This window comes from Solanum tuberosum, unplaced genomic scaffold (assembly GCF_000226075.1).
Source record: "Solanum tuberosum cultivar DM 1-3 516 R44 unplaced genomic scaffold, SolTub_3.0 scf00068, whole genome shotgun sequence".
In the NCBI taxonomy this organism is placed as follows: Eukaryota; Viridiplantae; Streptophyta; class Magnoliopsida; order Solanales; family Solanaceae; genus Solanum; species Solanum tuberosum.
In genome coordinates this window covers 261048-288730 of record NW_006238994.1, presented here as the reverse complement: position 1 = coordinate 288730, position 27683 = coordinate 261048, and the positions used below count along the sequence as shown (strand labels likewise).

The window sequence follows — 27683 nt, the reverse complement described above, 5'->3', positions numbered from 1 at the left end:
TAGAGGATTCGTCAAGATTCAGCATACTGTTCATTTCATCCATGCACCATAACTTGATATTGCTTTGTTTGTAAACTTGAATATGACTGCTATTTTCAGAGGCGGATTTAGGATTTTAATTTTATGAGAGTATGAGTTTAAGGTTTTTAGTGTTGAATTTATTGTGTTTTCAAAGTTATGATGAGCTCATATCTACTATTTATTATAATTTTAATAAATTTTTGTGTGTAAATTTATGTCTCACATCAAAAATATCGAAAAGTATTTTACTTTTCCCCTCCAGGCCTCCACCGACCAAAGGAAAGTGCGTAACTCCTGTCCCGTCCCTCCCCTCTCCCCTTTTTTTAAATGAAAATATAATCCTTCATTATGTGAAAGATAATTGCTCCATTAATTCATTTTTTGTCATGTAAGACCTACTAAAGGAATCGGAAAAGTATTTTCTACTAAAATTTCTTCAAATTTAAGATCTCTAGTTAATAATGGATAAATCTCATGAATTCACATTCCTTCGTAATAATCCTTTCTCCTCCATTTGTCTTGTTCTTATCACTACCATTCAAGCCAGATGCACCTAGATTTTCTTTATTGAAAGTGGGGACGATCGAAAAGAATACGTTATACATTTGTCTCTTAGACAAAATCAAAAAGCACCAACTTTTGGATTGAAGGCTACTCTTAGATACACAATTAATATGAGCCATTTGGTTTGCAGACAAGTTTATAATATGATGAATGGTAATAATTATACTTTCATCTCTATGTCGCCGTCTCATTAATTAGCGAAGAGCTTGCTCTTCATGTGACATGATATATGAACTTTGAGATACGAATACCTCCCTTGTTGGTTGTTTACAAATGAGTACAAATAGACAACTATTTTAAAAGGAAAAGTTTTAAACCATTACTTACCTAATTACATTTCCATATTGCAGATTTTGTACATAAAATACACATGTTAAGAAAAACCCCAACGTATATAAAGGAATGTTTCACTTAATGCACTCGTGAAGCAGGCAGCACTCTAAGGGCGGGGATGTTAAGAGCCATCATGGTGTGGGAAATAAATGTTTTTTTTTTTCGTTGTGGTGATCGAATCTTGGCTTAGAGAAGATTGGCTACCACTGCTTCGGCTTTGAGTCACTAGTCACCCCTGTCTGAATTGGATTCTATTGTACTTCTGTGGCAAGAAGAGCTCAGAAACACCATCAACTAATAACCAAGATTTGAAAGTGATCTACCCTGCAAAGACGCTAAAATCCCAGGTCAAGTCAATCCAGAACTCCTTGTTCGTACTCTATCAATAATCATTTGTCTTCCAGACAAATCTTCTGCATATCCAACAACCTGCGATGAAGAATACATAGCTACAATTGTGACATTATGTAAATATGAAGACATCAGAACAATAGTAGTAAGAAAAAGAGTGAACAATATATGAAACTCAAACACAGATCGAGAGCAGCCAATGTCTAAAAGAGAATAAAAGTTCAGATGAAATGAGTTCAGATGAGGAACATCTGTAAGAATTTGATATGAATAAAAACAATCTCGAACCTGAGAGTCCGTCTGTGTTTCACTAAAGTGATCGTACACATTTGCAGTTGCATCTCCTGAATGACTCTGGGTTTCATCCTCTTTCTCAAACCTGAAGGGAAAAAGTAATAACACTGAGATCTCAATCAAAAATGGATACATGGCTGCACAAATACAAGAAAATCTACACCAAACCAGCACATTTGAAACCAAAGGCAGAGCACTAGAAAGGGTTTGTCAGAAATCTATGAACTGTTGGATAGGATGTCTTTTGTGTATGGAAAAATATCTAACTGTTTACCAACAGGCTTCACTTCCTACACTGATGATTCCACTTCTTATAGCCCAGTGCCTAATTGTTGCAGCCTGCTGGTCAGGCTTTTTGCTTCATTTTCTTTTGATGCAAAAAATATAGTTTGTAAACCCCAACACCAGATTGTTTGGAGTGGCTGCGTATAGTGTTCCTGAAATAGGACTTAACGTTGTATAATGTAGACCAACATACACTTCACGGGGTTCTCAAATTGAACTTATAATGTTTTACAATGTAAGGCAATGTACACAACCATGGCTTAGAAATCAATAGATGGGATGCCCCTATTGCTCAACGTAAATGTATTTGGAATCTTGGCAGGTAATAGCTCTATTAACCAAGGTATTTCAGTCTCGAACTGTAACTATTTCTAAATAGACAACCATATTAAGAGAACGAAAATGCATTAGTTGGTGGAGGTATTAGCTATCAACTTACCAATACATTACATTAAGAATGTGGACATTTCTATGCAACTATCAGAGTGAAACTTATTTCTCGTCATAATTTGTCAAACTCTTAGGTGAAGAGCAAAAGGAGAAGGGTCATGGGTGCCAATTGCAGCAGCAGTAAGATGAGAGAGTGAAGAGCAAAGATATGAGACAGCACCAAACTTGACTAAAAGCGTGGAAAATTGGTCACCTGTTTGTCCAGTGGTTAGATAATCCAAGCGTAGCATGATGATCTCCATGAGCTTGAGCAAGATTGTTACAACCAGATGTAAAAAGCTGTTTCAGAGTCAAAGGGCTCAAACTTTGCATATGTCAAGAGTAAAGTTGAAAGAACGAAAGAAGAAAGCACTTGGTTAAAGGATACTTCTTTATCACACTCGCTTCTCGATGGAGACTTTTGATCATGGATCTAATGTCAGAAGCCATTGAAAAAATTATAAACAAATCAAGAGCCAGACTTTCCCCAAGACAAAAAAAATAAAGATACTTTGTTTCTCATAAATTACCTTGCTTGTTTGCTCCAATAAGTCCTCTATAGCAGCAGCTACGTCAGGAACTGCAGAAGAACCTTCATTAGTACTTCCTGTCAGGTTCTTTTCTGGGGGACTTGCCCCACAGAATGCATTACTTTCTTTTGGTGAGCAGGGCAATGAACATTTGGGTTCTTCAACCACCAAGAGCCTAGCCTTCTTATTCCATCTGCTTGAATACTTCTTTTCTTCCTTTGCAGTACTTCTACCAGCAAAAGCTTCAGTTCTCACATTTACAAGTTCTTGGAGCGGCTGGGACGCGGTATCACCAGATATCATCCCAAAAGCTTGTGTGGGGAACTGGCTCACCGTGCATGCCCCAGCTTCTCGATCTTCAGAGGTGACTTCTTTAGGATAAAATGGATCTGCAGAAACAATTTTGTTCTGCTCCAGCACAACCATAACAAGAAGCTATCATGAAGCTATAAATAAAGGAGAAGAAGAAAGGAGTACAAAAGGACTGCACTAACCTGATTGATACACTCATAAATCCACTCACAAGTGACTGGTTGTATTCCCCACTTACATGCAGCCTCATATTTCGGGCCATCGGTAAATTTACACAACAAATGTGTGACCTTTTTAGTTAATTTCTCAACAAATTTGGCTCCAATAGTAAAACACAAATTTCTTAGCAGCTGTCTTTCTTTCTCATCATACTGTGAAACACATAAGCGAAAACTCTTGAATGCAGGGAAAGGAACTCGGCATGGAAGTGGAGAATAGAGGATGTGATTACCAACATCCAGCAAGCATCCATCCTTCATAGAAACAATATTCAGTTTTCATTAGCCTCAATTTGTATTATACTAGAATTCAGTGAGTAGAAAAGAAGAGGAGACACTACAGTGTGTGTATTAATGTGATAGACTTTACTGCTGAAATAGAAAATAAGGGAACAAATACTGCTGTTTCACACTAGATTCACTGATATTACAACAACTGATATTACAACAAGAAGTCTGAAAACAAAACAATCACACTACTGACATAATAAATCACATCCTAAGACAATAATGAACTTTAGTTATATAATTGTAAAGATCACAACCTTTCTAGACATTCGAGAGGCTAGAAACTCTCCCAGAATTCCCTTTTCTTAATTTTCTGAATGCCTTTGTTTTAACTGCCCTGCCCCTATTTCTACAGAAAAAACCACCCAATACATGTGTAACTGTCTCATGACAGTTACTAAGTTTCTTAATTGCTTATTTTGGCCTCCTGGAATAAGTTTTTATAACTTGAGGCACATCATTACCCTTCCCTATAAGAATCACCTTGTCCTCAAGGTGAAAGTCTGGAAATTGTTGATCGATGATTGCATATTCCTCCCAAGTATTCTCAAATTCTGATAGGTTCTTCCACTTGATTAGCACTTCCAATTTACCATTGATTAGCTTCCTGGTCTGTCTCACTGCCTCAGGCTCAACTTGAAGCTCCAATTCTTGGGTAAGAAATGGAGGTAGGTTTTGAGCAGAAGTAGTTGGAAACAAGCATTTTCTCAACTGTGAAACATGAAACACTGAATGAATGCGTGCTCCAACTGGTAACTCCAACCGATACGCTACGGGACCAATCTTTTCCAGAATCTTGTAAGGACCATAAAAGCGGGGACTGAGTTTTTCATTGATCTTCTTAGCCAAAGAACGTAGTTTGTAGGGTCGAAGTTTGAGATATACCAGTTCACCAATCTCAAAAGTCAGTTCTCTACGATGTCGATCAGCTTGATTCTTCATTCTTTGTTGTGCTTGTAACAAATGTTCTTTGAGTTCGGTTAAGATCAGATTTCTAGTGCGCACCTGCTCATTTACTTCTTCCACCGCTGAAGTAGTGTCATCCATGTGAAAAATTGATGATGGATCCCTTCCGTATAATGCTTTAAAGGGTGTCATACCTGCAGATCTGTTAAAGGATGTATTAAACCAATACTCAGCCCAAGATAACCAGTGGGACCATTCCTTAGGATTTTCTCCTGCCATACAACGGAGATATGTCTCCAAACTTCTATTCACCACTTCTGTTTGTCCATCAGTTTCTGGATGATAGGAAGAGCTATACCGTAAGGTAGTGCCTGCTAGTTTGAATAGTTCCTTCCAAAATTGGCTTATGAACACACGGTCACGATCAGACACAATAGACTTAGGAAATCCATGCAATTTAACCACTTCCTTAATGAAAACAGCTGCCACATCTTTCGCATTAAAAGGGTGTGAAAGTGGAATAAAATGTGCATACTTAGTAAGACGATCCACTACAACCAAAATAGTATCAAACCTATGGGATTTAGGAAGTCCAGTAATGAAGTCCATACTTACATCCTCCCACACATGATGAGGTATAGGCAAAGGTTGGAGTAACCCCGCAGGACTCAAAGTTTGAGACTTGTTCTTTTGACAGATTTCACACCTAGCAACAAAGTCTTGCACATCCCTCTTCATACCTTCCCAGTATATATGTACTCCTGATTTCACTTCTCTACGTCTAAATTGAGTCTAACACATCAATAATAGAGACAATGTCATTAGAGTATAACTGATTACACCAAAAGACTAAAAGTAAAATGCAGTTTAGTTTAACTTTCTGCACATTGTTCTCTATGCTCTCAAAACATCTTGAATTCCTTTCTTTCCAAACAGCCCACCAGATAGCCCCCGGGATAATTCTCCATCTACCTCTGTCCTTAGCATGTACACCTGCTTCCTCCCAGCATAGTAATGCCTCAGCTACCTTCCTGGGCATTGTCCAGGAGATGCCTTTGAGGCTTAGGAATATTCTCCACAGATGATGGGTGTACTTGCAATGTAAAAATATAGGTGGTTAACAGTCTCAGATGTTTCACCACATAGGAAGCACCTGGAACACAAGGTTCTCCCCCTCTTCATAACATTGTCCTGTGTAAGGACTGCTTCCTTAGCCATTGACCAAACAAAAAAGGAGACTTTGTGAGGGATTCTGCTCTTCCATATTTGCTTCCAAGGCCAACTTGAGCACTGTTGATTTGTCTGATCCATCAACTTGTATATATCTACAAGTTGATGTTCAAAATATATATATCTACAAAAATACAGAAAATTTACCTTATATATACTGTGTAATTTTTTTCCCTGGAACCCACATGGGTCCGCCCCTGGGCAACACCCTTGGGTGCAAAAAAATTTAATTTTTTTTGTCCATTTTCATTTAGAAAGAGATCCTAAACTCACACTTTCTTATTGTTTAAGCTGATGCACTATAGGAAAAGTTGTCAGTATATTGTTCCATGGTTGTCGTGCATTTCTCAGGAACATCTACTTTTTTTATATATATTATATTTCTCTGGTACAAAGTAAAGTTTAATATAAGAAAAACTTGGTGTTCCTAAAAACATATTGTGACCGATGAGTAAAGACAAGACAAGGTTTGAAAGCTTTTACTCTGTGAAGGCCTGAATTGATCAGCACTATTAACTAACTTCTCGGTTATATCATCAAATATGTTTTCTAAAAGTTGTGACGGGTTGAATTGAATAGACCTTATTTTGTTTGGAACCTTTTGTAACTTGTCTGGCGTGACTGAAGTCCGAATGATAAGAACAGCATGTCTGCAATCAAACAGCCCTCTGAAGTCTGAACTTCTCTGATTAAGATAGATCTTGAAATCCTATGGACAATAGCTTGGAAAGATATTTACACTCGCATAAAATACAAAAGATCTTAGGCATACAGGGTCTACAACAAAAGTGGATCTTGGTTATTGGCTGTCTCACTTCGTAGCACTGGCCCTAATTACCACCAGGCCCTCATTCAAATGAGTTATTAAGTCCCTTCTGATGTTTAGGTATTTCAGTTTTGTTTGACTTTTCATTTTTTGGATTCCAGGAATAGAATGAGAATGCTCCTCTGAAACAAGCATCTTATTAGAGAGTAATTGGATTTTTGTATAATTGTTGGGCTTCATGTTTTCACATGGTTTATTTCCTCTTGACAAAGTACAGGTCTAATTTATTTAGTCTTTTTCATTTGGGTGTTTTGTGTTTCAGATCGGTTTGTTGCTGCTAGAATCATTGCCGCTTCTTGGTTATTTTTCATTGTTCCATCCTGAAAACCAAGCTGTTCTTCGATGGGGAAAGAGCCCTACTATTCTTCACAAGGTGCATATATCTTTCTTTCTACTTAGACTTTGCCTGAAAAATAGAAATTTAACTGTGGATTGTGCAAAACAGGTATGCGACCTTCCTTTTATGTTCTTTAGTGATCCAGAGTTAATGCCAGTCTTGGCGGGTACCATGGTTGCTGCCTGCTTTGGATGTGAACAGAACAAGGATGTCATTCAGCAAGAACTAAGCACCGATATGCTCCTTGCTTTGCTGAAAGCTTGTAGAAGTAGTCTTCCCTCTGCTAATTCTTTTACCATACCTAATAATCCATCACTAGATGAGGCTGGTGCAACTGCTCAGCTGGGTCCTGAATCTAAAAATCTTCAAGTTGATGTCCCACTAAAGTCAAACCGCAATAGTCGCAATGCTCGGGTCCTTCCCCAAAGAGGTAGTCCATTGCTGACTACTAGAACTGCCAGGATCCGAAGCTTAAGAGAGAACAAAGTGGTAAAGCCTTGTGAAGGCAAGAGTCTGAAAAGCAATTCACCTGTGCCAGAGAGCACAACCGCATGGATGTTACACTCTAGACTATCTACTGACGTACTTGATAAAGCAGAGCAGTTTTTTGCTGCAGTCACCTGCAATGAGAATGGAGAATTATGAATTTACTTACTGTATAGCTTTAAGTTGTATCCATTTTTTTGAGTGCTTAATGTCAAATAAGCATGGTATATGACACTGTAATCTTCTTTACAGTTAGATACTGCTGGTTATTCGTTAGGAACTGCTAAATTTAAAGATGTAGGTTCCTTTAAACGCTAATAAGACAACTGCAGCAACTGTTGCTTGATTTTAGTGACATCTTACTGCACTTCTAAATTCTAAAGCCACTCTCTTTTTTCCTAAGAAAGCTTTATTTACCACCTGAACTTTCTGTCTATTATCTTAACAAAGGAGTTGTGTAAATAATGGCAAGTGAAGCATCTCTGATCATCATCTACCAGCTGAAGGAGTTGTTGGAGGCTTGAGGATGGTGCAATTCATTAGCTTGTAGTTTCTGCTTCCTATCCAGTGTGTTATTTGCTCTACATATTACATAGGTTTTTTATGAGACTAATCCTTCTGAGTAAAGGATCTATCGAAAACAATCTCTCTCTACCCTACAAATGTAGGGGTGAAGATTGAGATGTTAGTTGTGATCACAGTTTGAGAGAAATTACAGTGCTTATGTCTCTGCTAAGCAATCATGTGGAGTATCCAATTTCATTGACTTAGTTTATTCATCTAGTTGCTTATTTACGAGGTTAATGACATCATGGTCTTCCAACCCTCCCTCCACTTGTGGGATTACAGTGGATTATGTTGTTTTATGAGACTAAATTATGTAATTGAATAAGCTACTCAAGACCAACCAAACATCAGGATGGTGTCTCAAACACCATATCAATGATTTTATGTAGTGGATACACAAGGTTTTCAGTACTTCAACCTTTTTCCTACAAGAAACTGAATATATAAAAAGTTAAAACAAAGCAGCATGATATATAAGCAAATCACTCGGAAAATTTCCCACAAACGTGTCCCAAAATACAATTGGCAAACCAATTCTGATCAGATAATATAATAGATCGTGTAAGTATCCAGAAACTCACTCACATTATGATAGACTTTATTGCTGAAATAGAAAATAAGGGAACAAATACTGCTGTTTCACACTAGATTCACTGATATTACAACAACTGATATTACAACAAGAAGTCTGAAAACAAAACAATCACACTACTGACATAATAAATCACATCCTAAGACAATAATGAACTTTAGTTATATAATTGTAAAGATCACAACCTTTCTAGACATTCGAGAGGCTAGAAACTCTCCCAGAATTCCCTTTTCTTAATTTTCTGAATGCCTTTGTTTTAACTGCCCTGCCCCTATTTCTACAGAAAAAACCACCCAATACATGTGTAACTGTCTCATGACAGTTACTAAGTTTCTTAATTGCTTATTTTGGCCTCCTGGAATAAGTTTTTATAACTTGAGGCACATCATAATGACTGCCACCTTAGATGAGCAGATATAGCTTAGCATCTCAAGATAACAGAAAATGAGTCTACCGAAGAGAACCAATCAACCCTTCAACTCCCCTCACTCAGGTTCAGGGGAGTATGTATCTAAAGGACTAATAGACTTCAAAAAAGATAAAAGACAAGATCATCAAAAAGACATGAAAAAAATGAAAATGAAGTTAAACCAATTCCTTTCCTGCGAGTTCGTAGATGGACCACAAAAGTCAATCTTTTTGGAAAGGATTTCATTTTTATTCCAGTCAACTTCAGGTAGAAGTAGTTATAGAGCCATCTTATATGTTAGGACTTTTATAGTGCTGCTCTCCACTATAACATTATTTTCTTGTGACAGTCTCCACTGGAGTTTGATAGTCATCTGTCACCCTGGCGAGGTTGTTACCTTTAGAGGTATATTCCATGGCTTGTATGTTTCTGTTTCTAGTTAAAAGGATTATTCTTAACTGGAGAAAGTTTCTAGCAGAGGAAGAAATGGAGAAATCATCTAGGGTTCCATGCATCTTGCACATGGACTCAATCCGAGGGAGCCACAAAGGCCTGAAGAATCTTATACAAAGGTATAATCCATTTTTGGTTGCTTTGACTCACAAGGTTGAGTAGTTATTAATTTAGTCACAATCATGTACAACAAGTTAACCATGTTTTGTATACTATATGTACATCCGTATCAATAGTTTACTATGTAGCATTTAGTCATTCACCAAACAACTGAGCATATTGCAAACTACTACGATTTTCTGGAGACTTCTTTATAAGGTAGTCTCTATATTAGTGAAATTCGTTTGAGATTTCACTATGAAAGACTGAGATAGCTTCTGTATTATAATGGAAATAGAGAAATTTTCATGTCATGTGAGTGCAGTTACTTATTGGAAGAGTGGAAAGAGAGGCACAAGGAAGTGGGAGAGGATGTTGCGAAGAAGTTCTCGAGTCTTCCGTTTGTCCGTCTTGAGGTATCACTCATTCCCCATCTCTCTATCATGCATTGAAAATGTCGTTTCCTTTTTCAGGTTATTGTCAACAAAAACAATGGTTGTCTTTTCGGAAATCTGGTTATTGCACATATATAATGAACACTCTTGCTGTTTATAGGTTAACAAAACAGTTTTATTATCATCTTCAACCTCATGTGTACTTTATTTTTTTGATGACAAGGGAAACCCGCAGCCGCTACCCTTTGGGTGCGCACAGGGTAAAACCCCCACTCCTATGCAATAGCTCGCAAACCACATAGGAGAGGTAACCCACACTAGGCAAGCCCGGTGCGACGAGCTCGACCCAGAAGGCAAACCCCTTGCTTTCGCTGGCAAGGTGTTTCGAACTTGAGACCTCCAACATGGAAGTCCCAAGCCCAAACCACTGGGCCACCCCGAAGGGTTATATATATATATATATATAGTTAAATCGTCATTATTGCATTAAAATACTTGCAAAGCAAAACACATATTTCGTGTGAATTCAAGAATATTTTCTCTATTAGCGACTTGAAATTTTAGATGAGCATATCCATATATTTTCTAGCGGAAATCGTTCATAAGCTTACTACAATCACATAACTCAAAATGAGTGTGAATTCTGCAATTTCGTCATTTCTTCTAATTTAACAAGGGTTTATGGAAAGATTAAAAGCGGGCCGATTTAGGAGCTTGTAATGAAGTTTCCTGAGCCAAGAAAAACACAAGGAGCAGGATGATTGCTGATTTAAAGGAATCAACCCTAACATCTTCCTACTTCTCTTAGATTTGTAATACATATGTATTATGTTGTTCCTGTGCTATTCCATGAGCCAAGTTGTATAATAATAGGAATTTAATGAAGGCAAGGATGGATTAAAGATGTAACTGAATTTTCCTTGATTTACATTAGATGGGTCTTGTATTATTTTATTCAATCTTGTGCTTAATTTGTGTAATTGAGTGGCCACCCATTGCAATTACAACAACAACAACATACCTAGTGAAATTCCACAAAATGAGGTCTTGTGAGGGAGGGTAGAATGTATGCAGACCTTACCCCTGACCCGTGGAGGTAGAGAGCTTGTTCCCGAAAGACCCTCGGCTCAAGTGAAGCAAATCAAAGAAGTAATGAAAAGGAAAAATAACAATGAATAAAACATGACAACTAATAGGAAAGCAAGTGCATAGCATACAAGCAAGGAACACTAACATCAACAAAATGGTGTGGTCACCTATAGATGCATATGGTGACAAATAACAAAAGCCAACTTCATGAATAAAGCTAATACTACGACATAGACAAAGTTTTAGACAACCACCAAGCCTAATCTTGTCAATAAGAAAGACAATGCTTAACTACCTAATAATCTTCTACCCTAATACGCAACCTCCAAACCCGTCTTTGGTAAGTTGAAGTTGCATCATGTCTTGTCTAATCACCTCTTTCCAATACTTCTTTAACCTACCTCTACCTCTCCTCTTCACCTATCGCAATTGACTGCAAATAATATAGTGAAATTGAAAAAAAGAGTACAGGGTTGAACACATTGAATAGTGTAGGATCAAAATAACTAGATCATTAGTTGGATTGATTTTTGAATTACTAAAGGCATATACCAATTTACCCTACATAGCCATGAATTGGGCTTCAAACAGGCGCATCCTAATAAGCTCCATTCTCATAGGAATATAGAAAATAGGCTTGTAGGAATTCAAAAGATACATGCACATAAATTATTGTCCAAGGTTAATAACTAGTACATTTAAGTGGAGCATAAGAGGTTTAACAAATTGAACAGAATGCTTGGGCAAATCTAAATCCATGATCTTGAACCTATTCTGAATTCCAAACCCATTTAAGCTTTCTTAGTTAGATATTAATTTATTTTGCAGATCGTCAAGTCATACCTTTTCCGGTCTTGAATAATACTAAACTGCAGAAGCTTTTTTTTTTTTCCTTACAAATTAACTAGTATTAAATTCTGCAGAAGCTTATAAAAACAATAGGAAAATAAAAGAAGGGATCAAAAAAAGAGCTTGAGGGGCACACATTCAAGTACCTCCAGACAAGACTTAATCCAGTGACTTGATACAAAAGTAGTCGCAGCACCAGCTTTCTCGGAACGCAACATACCATGACACTCGACAGTGAAATGCACATTTGTATCATTCTGATCTTTGACCACCACTCCTCCCCCTTGATTAACCCACTCAACAATTTCAGCTCTCTGGACAGATTATGAAAACATTAATATCAAATTAGTACATAACTTATAACATATAATAGGAGCTGGAAAGATGATGAGAAGGTTAAAGGAGAAACCTAGACGCTGTACAAGTCAAATGGCGATAAATCTATACATTTCTAGAGGATGAACCATTCAACAATATACAGAATAAGCACTGCTGGACAAAGTAGGAATTCTACTCCTTATATGAGAACCAAAATAAACTAGAAGCGCTAAATTAGGGAGGTAAAGGTGGCAAATTCCACGAGGCCTGTTCATTGTTTTTATACAAGCTAAAAGACACTTCTAAATACATCGACATCCAGAAGATTGTGTTTCTTACTACTATAATATAAAGGTTCAACGGTGTCAAGCTCCCAGACAATCTAACGGTGTCAAGCTCCCAGACAATCTTTAGACTTTAATAGCCTATATGGAATTGTAATTTTCGGTCCTTACTAACTAGCCTTTCCTTCAGATAATCTTTAGAATTTTAGATGAAGAACACAACGAACCATTTGCTCTCATTTTCTTCAAGGCCTTAACAAAATACCAAATAAAGTGAATCACTTGTTTTAGGGAATGAACTTCAAATGAGCTTGCAGTTTGTGCTCCTGCATAGTAACATCCACAAATCTAGCTAATAATTTTGAGAAATCAGAAAATCAAGGGTAACTTGGGTGGATCCATAGATATGTTCTCTATGTGAAACAGGAAGAGAAAACATATAAGTTACAGAAAACTCAGCTACACTATGTAAATCTAAGAAAACCCACCCGATCAGCAGGAAATGAAGCTGAAAAGCAAAATTGCCTTCCCTCGAACACGCTAGATGGCTTTCTACCATTAACAGCACAACTGGATTCATTCGGTATCTTGAACTCTTCTTTACCATTAGAAGCATAGGGCTGATGTTGAACCCCGTTCTCTCCCAAAGAAGTTCTAACGTCATTCATATTTTCTAGTTCTTTGTTTTCGTATGATGGCATTGCACATCTAGAATCCCTGCTTCTCCATGCTTGTTCATCAGAAGACATAGGATGCACATAGGATTTTCCTTGTCTTTTCATAGTCGTCGTGATTGCAGCTCCGTTACTACAGTGAATAGGATCTAGAATCCAAAATACAGAAAGTGGGAAATAAGTTTGTGAAGAAGGTACAGCATGTAACATTTAGATGAGCGTATGTCTTTTTCTTAAAATAAGGTATTAGATGAAAGTAGGGCATTAGTGTTGTACAAATAGCTTCTTGCAACTAGTACAATGTAAAATATCTCATAAACTGAAAAATTGAAATGGTTATCAGACCTTTCGGAAGAAGTAAATCATAAGCAATATGCTTCCTTAGAACAGGAACTTCTTTATTCTCACGATCACAATCCTCCAGCCATCCTGACTTTACCACATGAATGACACCCAAAGCCGCAAGGTTTCTTAATTCTTTGATCTCACTACAAGATTATAATTTTTCATCAATAAATGAGAGTAAAGAGTTAAATTGTGCAACAGTTACAACAGAATATACTTGCAAGGAGTTGCACACAGAATGATAAATATATCTGCCGTGGATATTCATAAGATGCACACACAAATTATCTTTTTTTGAAAATTGGTAAGTTTATACACATACAATTTATCTTAGGTGATAAGGCCCTTATATCAAAACAAATAGAAGTACAAGGCATCCAATGATTAACATCATTATACACACTAGACTTTCTTTTTTATTTTTCAGTCAATCCCTTAATGTATGTGATCTACTCTTCTTTTTTTTTTTGATGAAGTGATCTACTTTCTACAAGGTATAATGTCAGGTAAACCTGTTTACTTGTCTAAGGCTCAAAGCCGATGATCAGGAGGTCAAAAGTCAGCAGTAGATCTGAATGGAACAAGAAATTTTCCTTCTATTTAGTTGCATAGTAAAAAAAAAAAAACTTAGTTTGGTCAGATAAGAGCACTCGGATAGAAATTTGATACAGTTATAGCTAAGTGCCATGAAGAGTATGATTCTGTTGAAAGTTAGAGAATATGTGTTTGGATTCAAACATGCCTAGATTCATTGAAGTTGTACGGAAAATGTTAAAGATGTCCTTTTGAAAAGGTAGGTAATTTTAGAGAAAAAAACAGAAAGGATGTGCTTTAAAAGCTGTACACTATTTACAGAAGCAAAAGCATGTCCTTTCTAATCTAAACTTCTAGTCCTCGAGGGCATCAAGCATCTGTAAGTCTGAATCAATATCATTTACATGTTCCAATCTACACCATGAGCAAAACAAAACTACACATTTAGAACTTATCTTAATGATAGAATCAGCAAAGTCATCAAAACATCTCGTATTCCTTTATATCCAAATAGTCCACCAAATGCATGCCAGTATGGTGTTCCACCCACCTATGCTTGTTCTTTCCAAGTCCAATTCTGTTTCACAACTCAGTTGTTGATGCAAACCAATAACATTCATAAAGAACAGCCACAGTTGGGATGTAATTTGGCAGAGCAAAAACAAGTGACAAATGCTCAGGCTCTTTCCCACATAGGAAGCATTTACTGCATAGGACCAGCCCCCTCTTTAGTGAATTCTCGTGTGCAAGACAAGCTTCTTTGCTCATGATCCAAGTGAAACAGACTACCTTTAGAGAAGCTTTACTATTTCAGATTTTCTTCCAAGGCGTTTGTAGGTTCACTTCTCTTGTGAGATCTTTGTAGCAAGAGGACACTGAACAAATCTTTGTTGTTGGGCAGCCATCTTATGCTAGCTTCCGAGTTGGTCAGATGCTGAAATGTGCTTATATGATGGAAAAAGTCAGAAGCCCTGTTGACCTCCCAGACATTGAGATTCCTTCTGAAGTTGACGTTCAAAGTCCAATTCTCTCTGTTTCCTGCCAAAGAAGCTCAACTATTTGCTGCCAGTAAAACCAAATCTGGAAACAAGTCCTTCACAGGCTCATTTTCAATCCACTTATCCTTCTGAAGGAATCTTCTCCCCAGAATATTCTATAGTTACGCTAGGATATTCAATATTAATTACAAAAAAATTACTTCCCTATTAGTCATAGAGACAAATTACCTACCATATAATACGTAGCTTAGCGCTCCTATATAAGATGCCCCTCTTGTATATTTTTAATCAAATAAGTCAACAAGGCAATCAACGTCACTCACTTCTTTGGATCAGTGCCCTCTTCTGCAGCAACCGATGCTGCCTTTCTTCTTTCAGAGACTAATGCTCTACTCTCATCTCTAGCTATCAAAGCCACACCTCTCTTCTTCCCATAACAGGTTCCACTCCTTTTTTCTTCAAACAATCAAAAGCTTTTCCTCTCTTTAGAGCTACCATTCAAGTGACAATGTACATCCTTCTTCCCATTGTTCTGCCAGCAGTTTTTCCACAGAGATTCCAGCAGCAAATTGTTATGTTCTCAATATAAATGCACTCAAGTTCATATTCCCGCTTTAAGTTAGAGGGAGTGTGTTGTATGTTAGAGAATATGCTTCTGGATTCAAACACGCCTAGATTCATTGAACTTGTAAAGAAAATATTATCGAATATTTTATAGATTACCTAGGATATTTTGAATTTGATTATTATAATTACTTCCTGATTATGCATAAAGAATGGTTACCTATCGTATGGTGCATAACTCCAAGGCTCCTAAATAGAAGCCCCTCTTGTTAATAGTTATAATCATCATCAATGAAAAAGTATTAAGACCTTCTTTATTCTCTTATATCAACTTCAAAGCTAAATACTGAAACACAAGCTGCATGATGTTCAAACATTTCCATGCATTACATGGTCCACTGGCCATCCATCTATTCACCACTTTAAGAAAGTATTTAAGGTGTGCATTCATAAAACGATTGTTGTTAGAATAGAAATAAGTATTTCCTACTTAGAATAGGAATAGGAATAGGAATCCTAGTTGGAAAAGGATTCCAATGTAGTGTATAAATAGGGTCTCAATGTAACTATTTAGATACACAATTCAATAATATATTTCTCACATGGTATCAGAGCATTGGTGAGAACAAACAAGTCACCGTATGTCTATATCAATTCCCGGTGACTGTTGGGTTTTATTTTGTTATTCTTTTTTCTTTCTGTGGATGTTGTGCGAAAACCAACACCACCACGAGGCTCGGAAAGCTCCCGCGACCAAACCCCAGCCAGAACCACCGAAAAACATCACCCCACGCGCTCTCACGCGCCGATCAGAGGTGGTAGTTTCCGGCGAGATCTGGCTCACGCACCGGCACGTGAGGGTTTTTCTGATCATATTTTTCGAGAAATTTTTTGTCAGTTGGGGTCGTCCAGCCATTCCGACCAGGCCCATACTGTTTTTTGACCAGATCCGATCGCCGGAATTAGGGTTCCGGCTATTTCCAGGCTGTTTCCGGCGACTTTTCTTCGAGATTTGAATTTTCCGACAATCAGATCTCAATAATCAAGTTTTTTTGTTGTTTCCAAGACAAATTTAGCATAATGTCTTTTGGGTGTGATGTTTTTGGTTCTAAAAATATGGGGATTGGAAGTTCTAGCCCTATAATCACTTCAGAACTTTTATTGGGAAGTTCAAACTATTTATCTTGGGCTTCCTCGGTTGAGTTGTGGTGCAAGGGTCAAGGTGTCCAAGATCACTTAACGAACAAGACTTATGTGGTAGATGTAAAGGCAGACTAGTGAGGAAGATGCAAAAGCCAAAGCACAATGGGAGAAAGTAGATGCTCAATTATGTAGTCTCCTATGACGTTCTATTGATTCCAAGTTGATGCCCTTGTTTTGCCCATTCCAGACGTGTTATACAGTTTGGGAAAAGGCTCATGCTTTATACACTAATGATATATCTCGATTCTATGATGTGATATCTCGATTGACCAACTTAAAGAAACAAGAATCCGATATGTCTACTTACTTGGGACAGGTACAGGCAGTCATGGAGGAATTTGACACGTTGTTGCCAGTTACTACGAATGTGGAAAAACAACAAGAACACAAACAAACATTGTTTCTAGTTCTTACTCTTGCTGGACTACCTCCTTATCGTGATTTTGTACGTGATCAAATTTTAGCTAGCCCTACAGTTCCTACAACCGATGAATTATTCTCTCGTCTCCTTCGTCTTGCAGCACCTCCCCATCACAAAGTAGTTTCATCACCCACTGTTGACTCCTCTATTATCGCATCTCAAACCTTTGAAAAGCGTACATATCAGTCTATGGAGAATCGGCGAAGGGGAGGGCATTTTGGGAAACCTCAATCCAAGTATAGTCATTGTCACAAGCCTGGACACACTCGTGACATATGTTATATTTTGCATGGTCCACCACCCAGTTATGATCCTATTGTTCTAAAGGAATATAATGAGTTCCTTCGAAATTGCACAAGTAAACAGACATCTCCACCAATAGCATATGGTACTCAACCTAATCAATCCAATAATGCTCATATTGCTCAGACAGAATATGATGAGTTCCTTCAGTATCGTGCAAATAAGCAAACGCCTCCACAAGTAGTTTCAGTTGCACAACCTGATGTGTCTGTTGCGGGTAATTCTTTTGCTTGTGTGTCGCAATCTAGTACTCTTGGAACGTGGGTCATGGACTCTGGGGCTTCTGATCATATCTCTGGTAATAAATCACTTTTATTCGATATTGTTTATTCACAATCTCTTCCGGCTATTACTTTAGCCAATGGGATCCAAACAAAACCAAAAGGGGTTGGAAAAGTCAAACCCCTATCTTCTGTCACCCTAGACTCTGTTCTTTATGTCCCTAGTTCTCCTTTTAATCTAGCATCTGTTAGTCGTTTGACGAAAGCCCTACATTGTAGCATTAACTTTTTTCGATGATTTTTTTCTTATGCAGGACCGCAGTACGGGACAGATGATTGGAACAGGACATGAATCACAAGGGCCTTACTATCTTACCTCTTCAAATTCCTTAATAGCATGCTCCGTTACAGATTCCCCAGATCTAATTCACAAACGTTTGGGACATCCGAGTCTATCCAAACTACAAAAGATGGTGCCTAGTTTGTCTAGTTTATCCACATTAGATTGTGAGTCGTGTCAACTTGGGAAACACACTCATGCTACATTTTCTCGTAGTACCGAGGGTCGTTCAGAGTCTATTTTTTCATTAGTTCATTCTGATATTTGGGGTCCTAGTAAAGTCAGTTCCACCTTAGAATTTCGTTATTTTGTTAGTTTCATTGATGATTATTCAAAATGTACTTGGGTTTTCTTTAATGAAAGATCGTTCTGAGTTATTTTTCTATTTTCAAAAGTTTCTTTGTTGAAATACAAAATCAGTTTGGTGTTTCTATTCGTACTTTTCGTAGTGATAATGCCTTAGAATACTTATCCTCCCAATTTCAGGAGTTTATGACTCACCAAAAGCATTATTCACCAGACTACTTGTCCATACACCCCTCAACAAAACGGTGTAGCTGAAAGAAAAAATCGGCATCTTATTGAGACTGCTCGTACTCTTCTCCTTGAATCCAATGTTCCGCTGTGTTTTTGGGGAGATGCAGTTCTTACGTCTTGTTATTTGATAAATAGAATGCCCTCTTCTTCTATTCAGAATCAGGTTCCACATTCCATATTGTTTCCTCAGTCACATCTCTATCCTATCCCCCCTCATGTCTTTGGGAGCACATGCTTTGTTCATAACTTAGCCCCAGGAAAAGATAAATTAGCTCCTCATGCCCTCAAATGTGTCTTTCTTGGTTACTCTAGAGTCCAAGAAGGGTATCGTTGTTATTCACATGATCTTCATCGATACCTTATGTCCGCTGATGTTACATTTTTTGAGTCTCAGCCTTACTATACATCTTCTGATCACCCTGATGTATCTATGGTCTTACCCATACCTCAAGTTTTACCTGTGCCAACCTTTGAGGAATCTACGATTACTTCTACATCTCCAGTTGTAGTGCCACCACTACTAACTTATCATCGCCGTCCACGTCCAACCCTAGTCCCAGATGATTCATGTCATGCGCCGGACCCTGCTCCTACTGCGGTCTTGTCTCCTCCTAGCCAACCGTTTGCACTTCAAAAAGGTATGTGATCCACTCGAAATACTAACCCACATTATACCTTCTTAAGTTATCATCGTCTATCATCACCCCATTACGTATTTGTGTCGTCTTTGTCCTCTATTGCCATTCCTAAGACTACAGGTGAAGCACTTTCTCATTCTGGATGGAGGCAGGCTATGGTTGATGAGATGTCTGCTTTACATAAGAGTGGTACTTGGGAGCTTGTCTCCCTTCCTGTAGGTAAATTTACTGTTGGTTGTCGTTGGGTTTATGCAGTCAAAATTAGTCCAGACGGTCAGGTTGATCGACTTAAGGCTCGCCTTGTTGCCAAAGGGTATACTCAGATATTTGAGCTAGATTATAGTGACACTTTCGCTCCTGTGGCTAAAATAGCCTATGTTCGTCTTTTTCTATCTATGGTTGTCGTTCGTCATTGGCCTCTTCATCAGTTGGACATTAAGAATGCTTTTCGGCATGGTGATCTTGAGGAAGAAGTCTATATGGAGCAACCACCTGGTTTTGTTGCTCAGGGAGAGTCTAGTAGCCTTGTATGTTGATTGCGTAGGTCACTCTATGGTCTGAAACAGTCTCCTCGAGCTTTGGTTTGGGAAGTTCAACACAGTAATTCAGGAGTTTGGCATGACTCGTAGTGGAGCTGATCACTCTGTGTTTTATCAGCATTCTGCACTAAGTCAATGTATCTATTTGATTGTTTACGTTGATGATATTGTTATCACCGGTAATTATCAAGATGGTATCACCAATTTGAAGCAACATCTCTTTAAGCACTTCCAGACTAAAGACCTTGGCAGATTGAAGTATTTTCTACGTATTGAGGTTGCTCAGTCTAGATCATGTAATGTTATTTCTCAACGTAAGTATGCCTTAGACATTCTTGAGGAGACAGGAATGATGGGATGTACACCTATTGACACTCCTAAGGATCCGAATGTTAAACTCCTTCCAGGACAAGGGGAGCCACTTAGTAATCCTGAAAGGTATAGACGGCTTGTTGGAAAGTTGAATTATCTCACAGTGACTAGACCTGACATCTCTTTTCCTGTGAGTGTTGTAAGTCAGTTTATGACTTCCCCTTGTGATAGTCATTAGGAAGTAGTTGTTCGTATTCTGCGAAATATAAAGTCAGCTCCCGATAAAAGACTACTCTTTGAGGATCAAGGCCATGAGCATATCATTGGATATACAAGACGTTGATTGGGCAGGATCACCCTCTGACAGACGTTCGACATCCGGATATTGTGTTTTAGTAGGAGGTAATTTGGTGTCGTGGAAGAGTAAGAAACAGAATGTGGTTGCTCAATCTAGTGCAGAATCAGAATATCGAGCAATGGCGACAGCAACTTGTGAGCTAGTTTGGATCAAACAGTTGCTGGGAGAACTAAAATTTGGCAAAATTGATCAAATGGAACTTGTGTGTGATAATCAAGCGGCTCTTCATATTGCATCAAATCCAGTGTTTCAAGAAAGGACTAAGCAATTGAGATTGACTGTTACTTTGTCAGAGAAAAGATACTCTCGGGAGATATTGTTACGAAATTTGTGAAGTCAAATGATCAGCTTGCAGATATCTTCACCAAGTCCCTCACATGTCCTCGTATTAATTACATCTGTAACAAGCTAGGTACATATGATTTGTATGCACCAGCTTGAGGGGGAGTGCTAGAATAGAAATAAGTATTTCCTACTTAGAATAGGAATAGGAATAGGAATAAGAATAGGAATCCTAGTTGGAAAAGGATTCCAATGTAGTGTCTATAAATAGGGTCTCAATGTAACTATTTAGATACACAATTCAATAATATATTTCTCACATAAACATACTAAAACTTACTTCTCTGATGGATTTCCAGCTATTATGTGTGTCAACTTTTCACTGAAAGACATGTAACGAGAACCACCACCTTTTCGGACTAGGTTGACAAGTTTTCGCATTTCAGATGCATTAAAACCAACGATTAGGATTCTGCAATCTGCCAAATAAAGATCATTGTCATCTGTTTCAGAGTCATCGGCAACAACACCATCACAACCATTATTTTCCTGCTCTGTAGATGCTCCACTTTTCTTGCCCTTTGTAGAGACAGGAGCACTGTAATCACTCTTTGGGTACTCAGCAGGTGAGTTCTCCGGCTCCTTTGTAAACACTGGAGCATATGAAGATGTAGCAGACATATTTTGCGAGAGGGTAGCTTCCAGATCTGAATCAGCCACTCGACTGCAGAAAACAGGTTCTGCACTCGATGCCGTAGCCAAGGAGGACAACCCTTGTAGGTTTCTGATGCCCTTTTCCAGACTATGCTGATTTGTCATTCTAACGGTGCTCAAAGTATTTGAACCAGCCTGAACAGGATACGACTCCTCATTAAGACATGCTATTCTCCCAAAAAAGATGGAAAAAGGTTAGAAGCTGCACCACAAAAATATAAACTTCAGATGGAACTGGAAAATGCAGCCTCCCCCCCCTGAAAAAATTACCTCGTCTTGCAACAGATTGTTCAAACCACCTTTTGGTAACAGTGTGTATGCAACCCCATCTTTTGGCAACCTTGAATTTGTCACCTTCTGGAACTTATTAACTGTCAAGGAAACGAACTATGATAATACTTGAGCAAATACCAAATGGTCAAAGAATGTGTGACTTCTAAGTGCATAAAATCATACAGATGTACATGACAAGAGGAAGCAACATAGTGTAAAACTGAAAGTTAACCTTTGACTGATGAGCTTGAACAATTCAGACTTAAGCATATTACAGAGAGAGAGAGACATATTTCAGAGAGAAGTTGGATCATAGGACTACAACATCTCGCCAAGAGGCTAGAACAACTTCCTAATTGTCACAAAATCTGAGATAAAGCTGATGCGGTGTGACATTGACACTACATTTGCTCTGCCTTCCTATGTCTGACATTTCTTAGACCCAGAATGACACTACCATGAGCACTTTAACATGAGAGAGTCTGTATTTCACTGTAAGCTAAGTAATAAAACCTGACATACATAGAAATTGTTCTCTTATTAGGGTACAACCTCACATGTATGTTTTATTGGCTTCTCTTAATCTTTAGATTTATAAGTTCATATATTAGCTTATTGAGCTTAGCTATACATGCACAAGTAACAAGCACTTTTCTATACACATGCACTGTCTTAACTATGTCTTATCATTATCTGTCTGCAGATTGCAAGGTTCTCTTTGTGTTGTTTTCTATCCTGATCCTTAGTTTGGTAAAATATACTAAGTAGATATATCTACATACAAATTTCTTTTGCAGAAGGATTACAAAAAGGATATATCACAAATTAAATGTGAGCACTTTCTGGTCAGCTCAGGAGAGTATTTTCCGCCATTTTGCAAGATAATCTTTTCCATATCCTTTCTCTCATCTGAGATATAAAAACAAGTGCATCAGAGAAAGACACATTATCAAAGAGTTCAAATTATTATGAGATCTAGGCTGTGAACCTGCAGGAACTCTGGTGACAGAAATTGTCAACCCAGAAAAAGGAAGGATTTTGAATGACTCCTGAGGAACAAGACGGTGTTCTTTCCAGCATTGATGGAGCCAATTAATAGTGACAATTGGTTTCTTTAGAATGTTGTAAGCCCACTGCACATGAGAAAAAGTAAAGGCAGTCGAAAAAGGGAATGAGTGATAGTTAGCAATACCACTAAGTATTATTTTGACTTCCTTTTTTTCCTTTGTGGGGAGGGGGTCAATGTGGCCCTGGGGACTTGTTGAAACTTCCAATTAAAAGAGGAGAAGGAGAATCAAACAATAAAGACCTTATACTTTGCAGCCAAAACATTCTTCACAATAACAAAGCTCACATCCAATGATGCTTTTGTCTGCAGGACTCCTCCCATTGCAATCACCAACTTTCCGATTTCAACCTACAAATATATACAATAACAAGTGGCTGAAAATCATAGATAATAATGAGCTCCAGATAAAACCAGTGCTACGACTATACAGAAAATTTATGGTAACCCACCTGTTATAATTCAGTACTAAAAAGATATTTTCAGGAGTATCCAGTGAGCCTTTAGCTTAAAGACAAAAGCACCAATGCAAAGATATGGTCATATAGGAGAATAGCGCGAAACGAAGTGTATGTCAGTATATTAAGCAAGCAAAAACACCAGCTCTTAAGTTTCAGTGAGGACATAAATAATTGCACTATGTCACTCACAAATAAAGCACGAACACTGTTAACCCAGTATTCTCACAAGTATTTATATATCTTCCAGAGGCATCACAGATGAAAGCTACATAGAAACTAATATTAATCTTAATGTATAAATTATGAGTATGCAAATGTTTTCAGTGGAAGTAAATGGAACCTGTACTTCAAGTCAGGTGAGAGATTTACATGCTATATATAATTGCTAGTTTATCCTTAAGATATTGTCTCCGTCCTTATTCATTTACATTCCACAGAAGAAGAATCATTTGGATTTCAGATAGAGATGCTTACCTTTTCATCCATCTCAAAACCAGATGCCAGGATTTTGACCCCATCCATTGCAAGGCAACAAGTAAACCCCTGCTGGGGTAGTGGCCTCTGTTCTTTGGCACAGGAAAGTATGCACTGAGGACCTTGTGACCAAAAATGGATATCAATATCAGCATAAAAGTTGAATTAGAAAAATGAGACCAGTATCCATATTGTTAACCCAAAAGTAAATACTAACTGGTTAAACTTTCTCGACAGGATAAAAAAGGACATCCTCAGTTTAACATATGTAAAGTACAAGCAGCGAATATCAATTCTATTTTTAAGTTAATTCCAGAGTACTGCATGTGAGACATTGACATGTTTGGAAGCATTTAGATGATGGCTGCACTGGGAATCTTTTTTCGTAATTTTATTTTTGCTATGGGTCAAAAATTATAATCAATCTAGTAAAAATTATATGTTAGATGAAGAACGGACTGGAATAAATGCCTTAATAGTTCTGACACTTGGCTTAGCTAAATTCTATATTACAAAGTAAATAATACTTTGTTGTTCATACACTTGGATTAGCAAAAATCTATCTTCCGAAGTTAACTACCTTGTTTAATAGGAGTCTCAATCATGATCATGAATAAGGAAGTCACTATAAGAGAGCAGAATATGATTTGAACTTGTAAAATCATGACTCAACATAAACTTTACCCGAAAAAATCAGCTTTATACTACTATGAAAGATTTTTACCCAAAAAGCAGTGTTGTTAGCATCATTTATTTGCCTCTCATACTGTTCTTAGAGAAGCCTAAGAAATTTACTCAACTAAAGAAGCAGGAATAGAAACACAAAACAAAAAATTAAATATAGGGGAAAAACTCTATATTTTTTTGGATGACAAGGGAAACCCGCAACCGCTACCCTTTGGGTACGCATAGGGTAAAACCGTCACTCCTATGCAATAGCTCGCAAACCACACAAGAGAGATAACCTACACCAAGCAAGCCCAGTGCGACAAGCTCAACCTAGAAGGAAAACCCCTTGCTTTCACTGGCAAGGGGTTCCGAACTTGAGACTTCCAACATGGAAGTCCCAAGCCCAAACCACTGGGCCACCCCGAAGAGTATTTCGGGAAAAAACTATATATAGTAGCATTTAAGCAAGCAATGGTGTATTTTAGAAAATAAACATCAAACAGAAGGGGAAAAAATCACCTCTTGAACCTTCTGATTTGAGGTTTATGTTATGCTGAAAGGGGAAGATAGTTATAATTGTGATAACTTTAGTATTCAGGACATTTAACAAACAACAAGAGGTAATTACTTCATTACCATGAAATTAGTTCACACTGATGTCGCCATATAAAAAGATTACCACTTTGGAAATTGAACACAAGATCAAATTAAACCCCAATATTTAAGGAACAAACTACCACACTACCAAAAATTAAGGCTCGCCAGAAATGAAGACACGGAAAAATCAACTAGATTAATACGAGAGGATCAAATTGGGACGAAAAAACTAAACAAAATTCCCATAATAAACCATCCAAATTATCTTCAATCTGAATCAATAGTCATAGTAACCCCCAAAAACCAAGGGCTTACCTATCAAGTTGCAGCCCTTAGCTTGAAGATCCCCAAACTTCTCCTGCGAAAACATAAAACTTCGAAATCATGACAGAACCAATGGAATTTATGAAGAGACACACAGATGATTAGGAGACGGAGCAACAAAATTCAAACCAAAAATCCCTAAAATTTTAGTAATAACGAAATTAGCAAATAAAAGTTAACATCCTGCGGATAAAACGTACATGCTGGGGAGAAGAAATGACATGATAATCAGTGGGAGCATTCCGTGAAGGATCGCAACAGAGTAAGACTTGAGCTCCGTTGAGCTTGAGCGCGTCGTGAAGCGCGTCGAATTGCTCCGGCGGGACGAGATTACGCGACATGAAGGCATTTGCTCCGTTAAACACCTTCGTCGTCATCATTATCTTCTCTCCCTACTTCAACTATACTTCCATTTTTTCAGGTGGGTAGAAACAGTGAGCTTTTTCTCCAGAATTTTCTGCAGATTGAGAAAAGAGCGGGAAATTATTGATGAATGGGTAAATGGGCCTCCAGAAAATGGGCTTTTTTGCTAAATTGTTGGAGAGAACTTGATTTGGTCGGCCCAATTTGGTCTCCTTGTTTTTTTCGGGGGAAGTGCACACATACCAAATTTTGGTGTCACTATTTGAAATTATGCTCTAGGATTAGAAACTTTTGCATGTTTATCTATGTTATAAATTTAGATATACCGCGTTTGAAGTTTGTCTTTTTAAAGTCTTACTTCAAACGAAGTCTCATATGGTTGAAGTTCATGCATTTTAATCTGAAATTTATGTACATATAATTGAAGTTCAATCATTTTTGCATGAACTTCAGTCATATGAAACTTCAGACACCAACATATTTGAAGTAGTTTTGAAGAGGATATGCATGCAATTTCTTTTTTCTAAAAACTAAGGTATGGGTTCATTAATGTGCCCCTATGTTTCTTTAATATGTATGTCATGATCGAATTATGAAAAACGATTTTTTCTTAAAAAAGTTAAGTGGAATGGCCTGTTTTTTTGTTAGTGATCAAAGTATAGCCATTATTTATGCACTTAGAAAAGTAGGCATTTTTAATGTGGAAATCAAATTTAGACAAAATTACTTTGAGCTAATATACGAAAGAACTCCAGGAATGATTCACGAAGTTCAAATTTTTACTATCTAGATGTTTATTATAATTTCAACCTCTATTAATGATTCATGCATGGAGTTTAAATCCTTATCAATTCAAAATCTAGAAACAATATATGAAATTTAAACTTGTAAATGTTCCTCAAAATCTTTTCGTATTTTGATTAGAATTTTGTTGATCAAATTTATATCACCCATTAGTAAAAGTTAGGTCAACACTAAGGACCAAAATTGACGGATAGGGTCGCTTTTTTGTATCGACATTAAACCGATGGACTGTATATCATCATTTATCAAAACCGATGGACAGGATCAATTTTATGTCCGAGGATTTTTTAGTAATAACCATTAAAAGTGATTAAACAATAAATAATTTTAAATTAATAAATTTAAAAATAATTATTTGTCAATTTCTACCAAAAGAAAAAGGAAGAAGTAGTTAGAAAAGAGAAAAGAGAAAGAGAGAAGATCCAAAAGAGTAAAATGAAAGAGTAAGTAGGGACTTGTCTTTAATTTTTGTATTTTAAATAGGGGTGGGAAAATCAAATCCAACTCGTCTAATCCGACCCAATCCATTTAAGTTTGGATTGGTTATTGACCCGTCGTTAGCTCAATTCATGTCAATCCTACCCATTTCAACCCATTGAAAATAGGTTAATATGTAACTCAAATATATTTTTGAAAAATCTTGTCAAAATATTTTTAGAAAACTATTTTTTGATTTTACATGCTATATATAGTTATAATAAAGAAAAAAAATTATTAGATACTAAAAGTCAATAAAATAACAAATAAAGCTATTAAAACTTAGTAAAAATTGGGCGGGTTGAGTTATGACCCGTTACTTAACCCGTTTAACCAAACTCATTTTGGCCCAAATAAATTTGAGTTGGCTTGAGTCTTGACCTGCTTATTGTCTTGACTCATTATGACCCGCCTAAATTTAACTCACCCCGTTCAATTGTCACCCCTAATTTTTAAATATACTAGTCCTTAATTTTTGTTCTAACCAATTAAATTTATGTTTAACGAGACATATTTTCTTCAAAAACAGGAACCATGTATTATAAAATATTATGGTGTAAAAATACAAATTTATGCCCCTAAAAAAAAGTTATTTGCCTTGAGAGACAAATCGTTTGAAGAAAACTTCAAGGTTGTCCTTTTCACAGCAGATATAGTGTTAGTCGTCCAAGATCTTTAAAAACACAGCTAAGCTGTCTGCTTATAAAATGAGTCAACCCTACTTTGA

The 27683-nt window shown here is 37.3% G+C and overlaps 2 protein-coding genes and 1 long non-coding RNA gene across 3 annotated transcripts; 2 read left to right on the top strand and 1 right to left on the bottom strand.

The window, feature by feature from the left end:
- Positions 1-779: 779 nt before the first annotated feature.
- Positions 780-25764, bottom strand: LOC102589639 (DNA topoisomerase 2-binding protein 1). The gene is made up of 17 exons (XM_006345307.2): positions 25513-25764; positions 25304-25346; positions 23723-23844; positions 23031-23138; positions 22710-22854; positions 22539-22630; positions 21719-21812; positions 21075-21615; positions 13485-13627; positions 12954-13288; positions 12010-12177; positions 3302-3592; positions 2808-3215; positions 2666-2710; positions 2492-2577; positions 1558-1648; positions 780-1347 (listed from the first exon to the last, which is right to left on the bottom strand). The coding sequence occupies exons 1-17, from the start codon at positions 25690-25692 to the stop codon at positions 1267-1269; spliced, it is 2973 nt and encodes a 990-aa protein (XP_006345369.1). The 5' UTR covers positions 25693-25764; the 3' UTR covers positions 780-1266.
- On the top strand, positions 5953-7812 carry LOC102589103 (uncharacterized). The gene is made up of 2 exons (XM_006345306.2): positions 5953-6960; positions 7033-7812. Exon 2 carries the CDS (start codon positions 7051-7053, stop codon positions 7567-7569), a length of 519 nt encoding a protein of 172 aa, XP_006345368.1. The 5' UTR covers positions 5953-6960; positions 7033-7050; the 3' UTR covers positions 7570-7812.
- LOC102589427 (uncharacterized) lies at positions 9167-10151 on the top strand. The gene is made up of 4 exons (XR_367152.2): positions 9167-9245; positions 9328-9383; positions 9457-9550; positions 9856-10151. It is a non-coding gene; the product is annotated as an uncharacterized lncRNA (long non-coding RNA).
- Positions 25765-27683: the final 1919 nt, after the last annotated feature.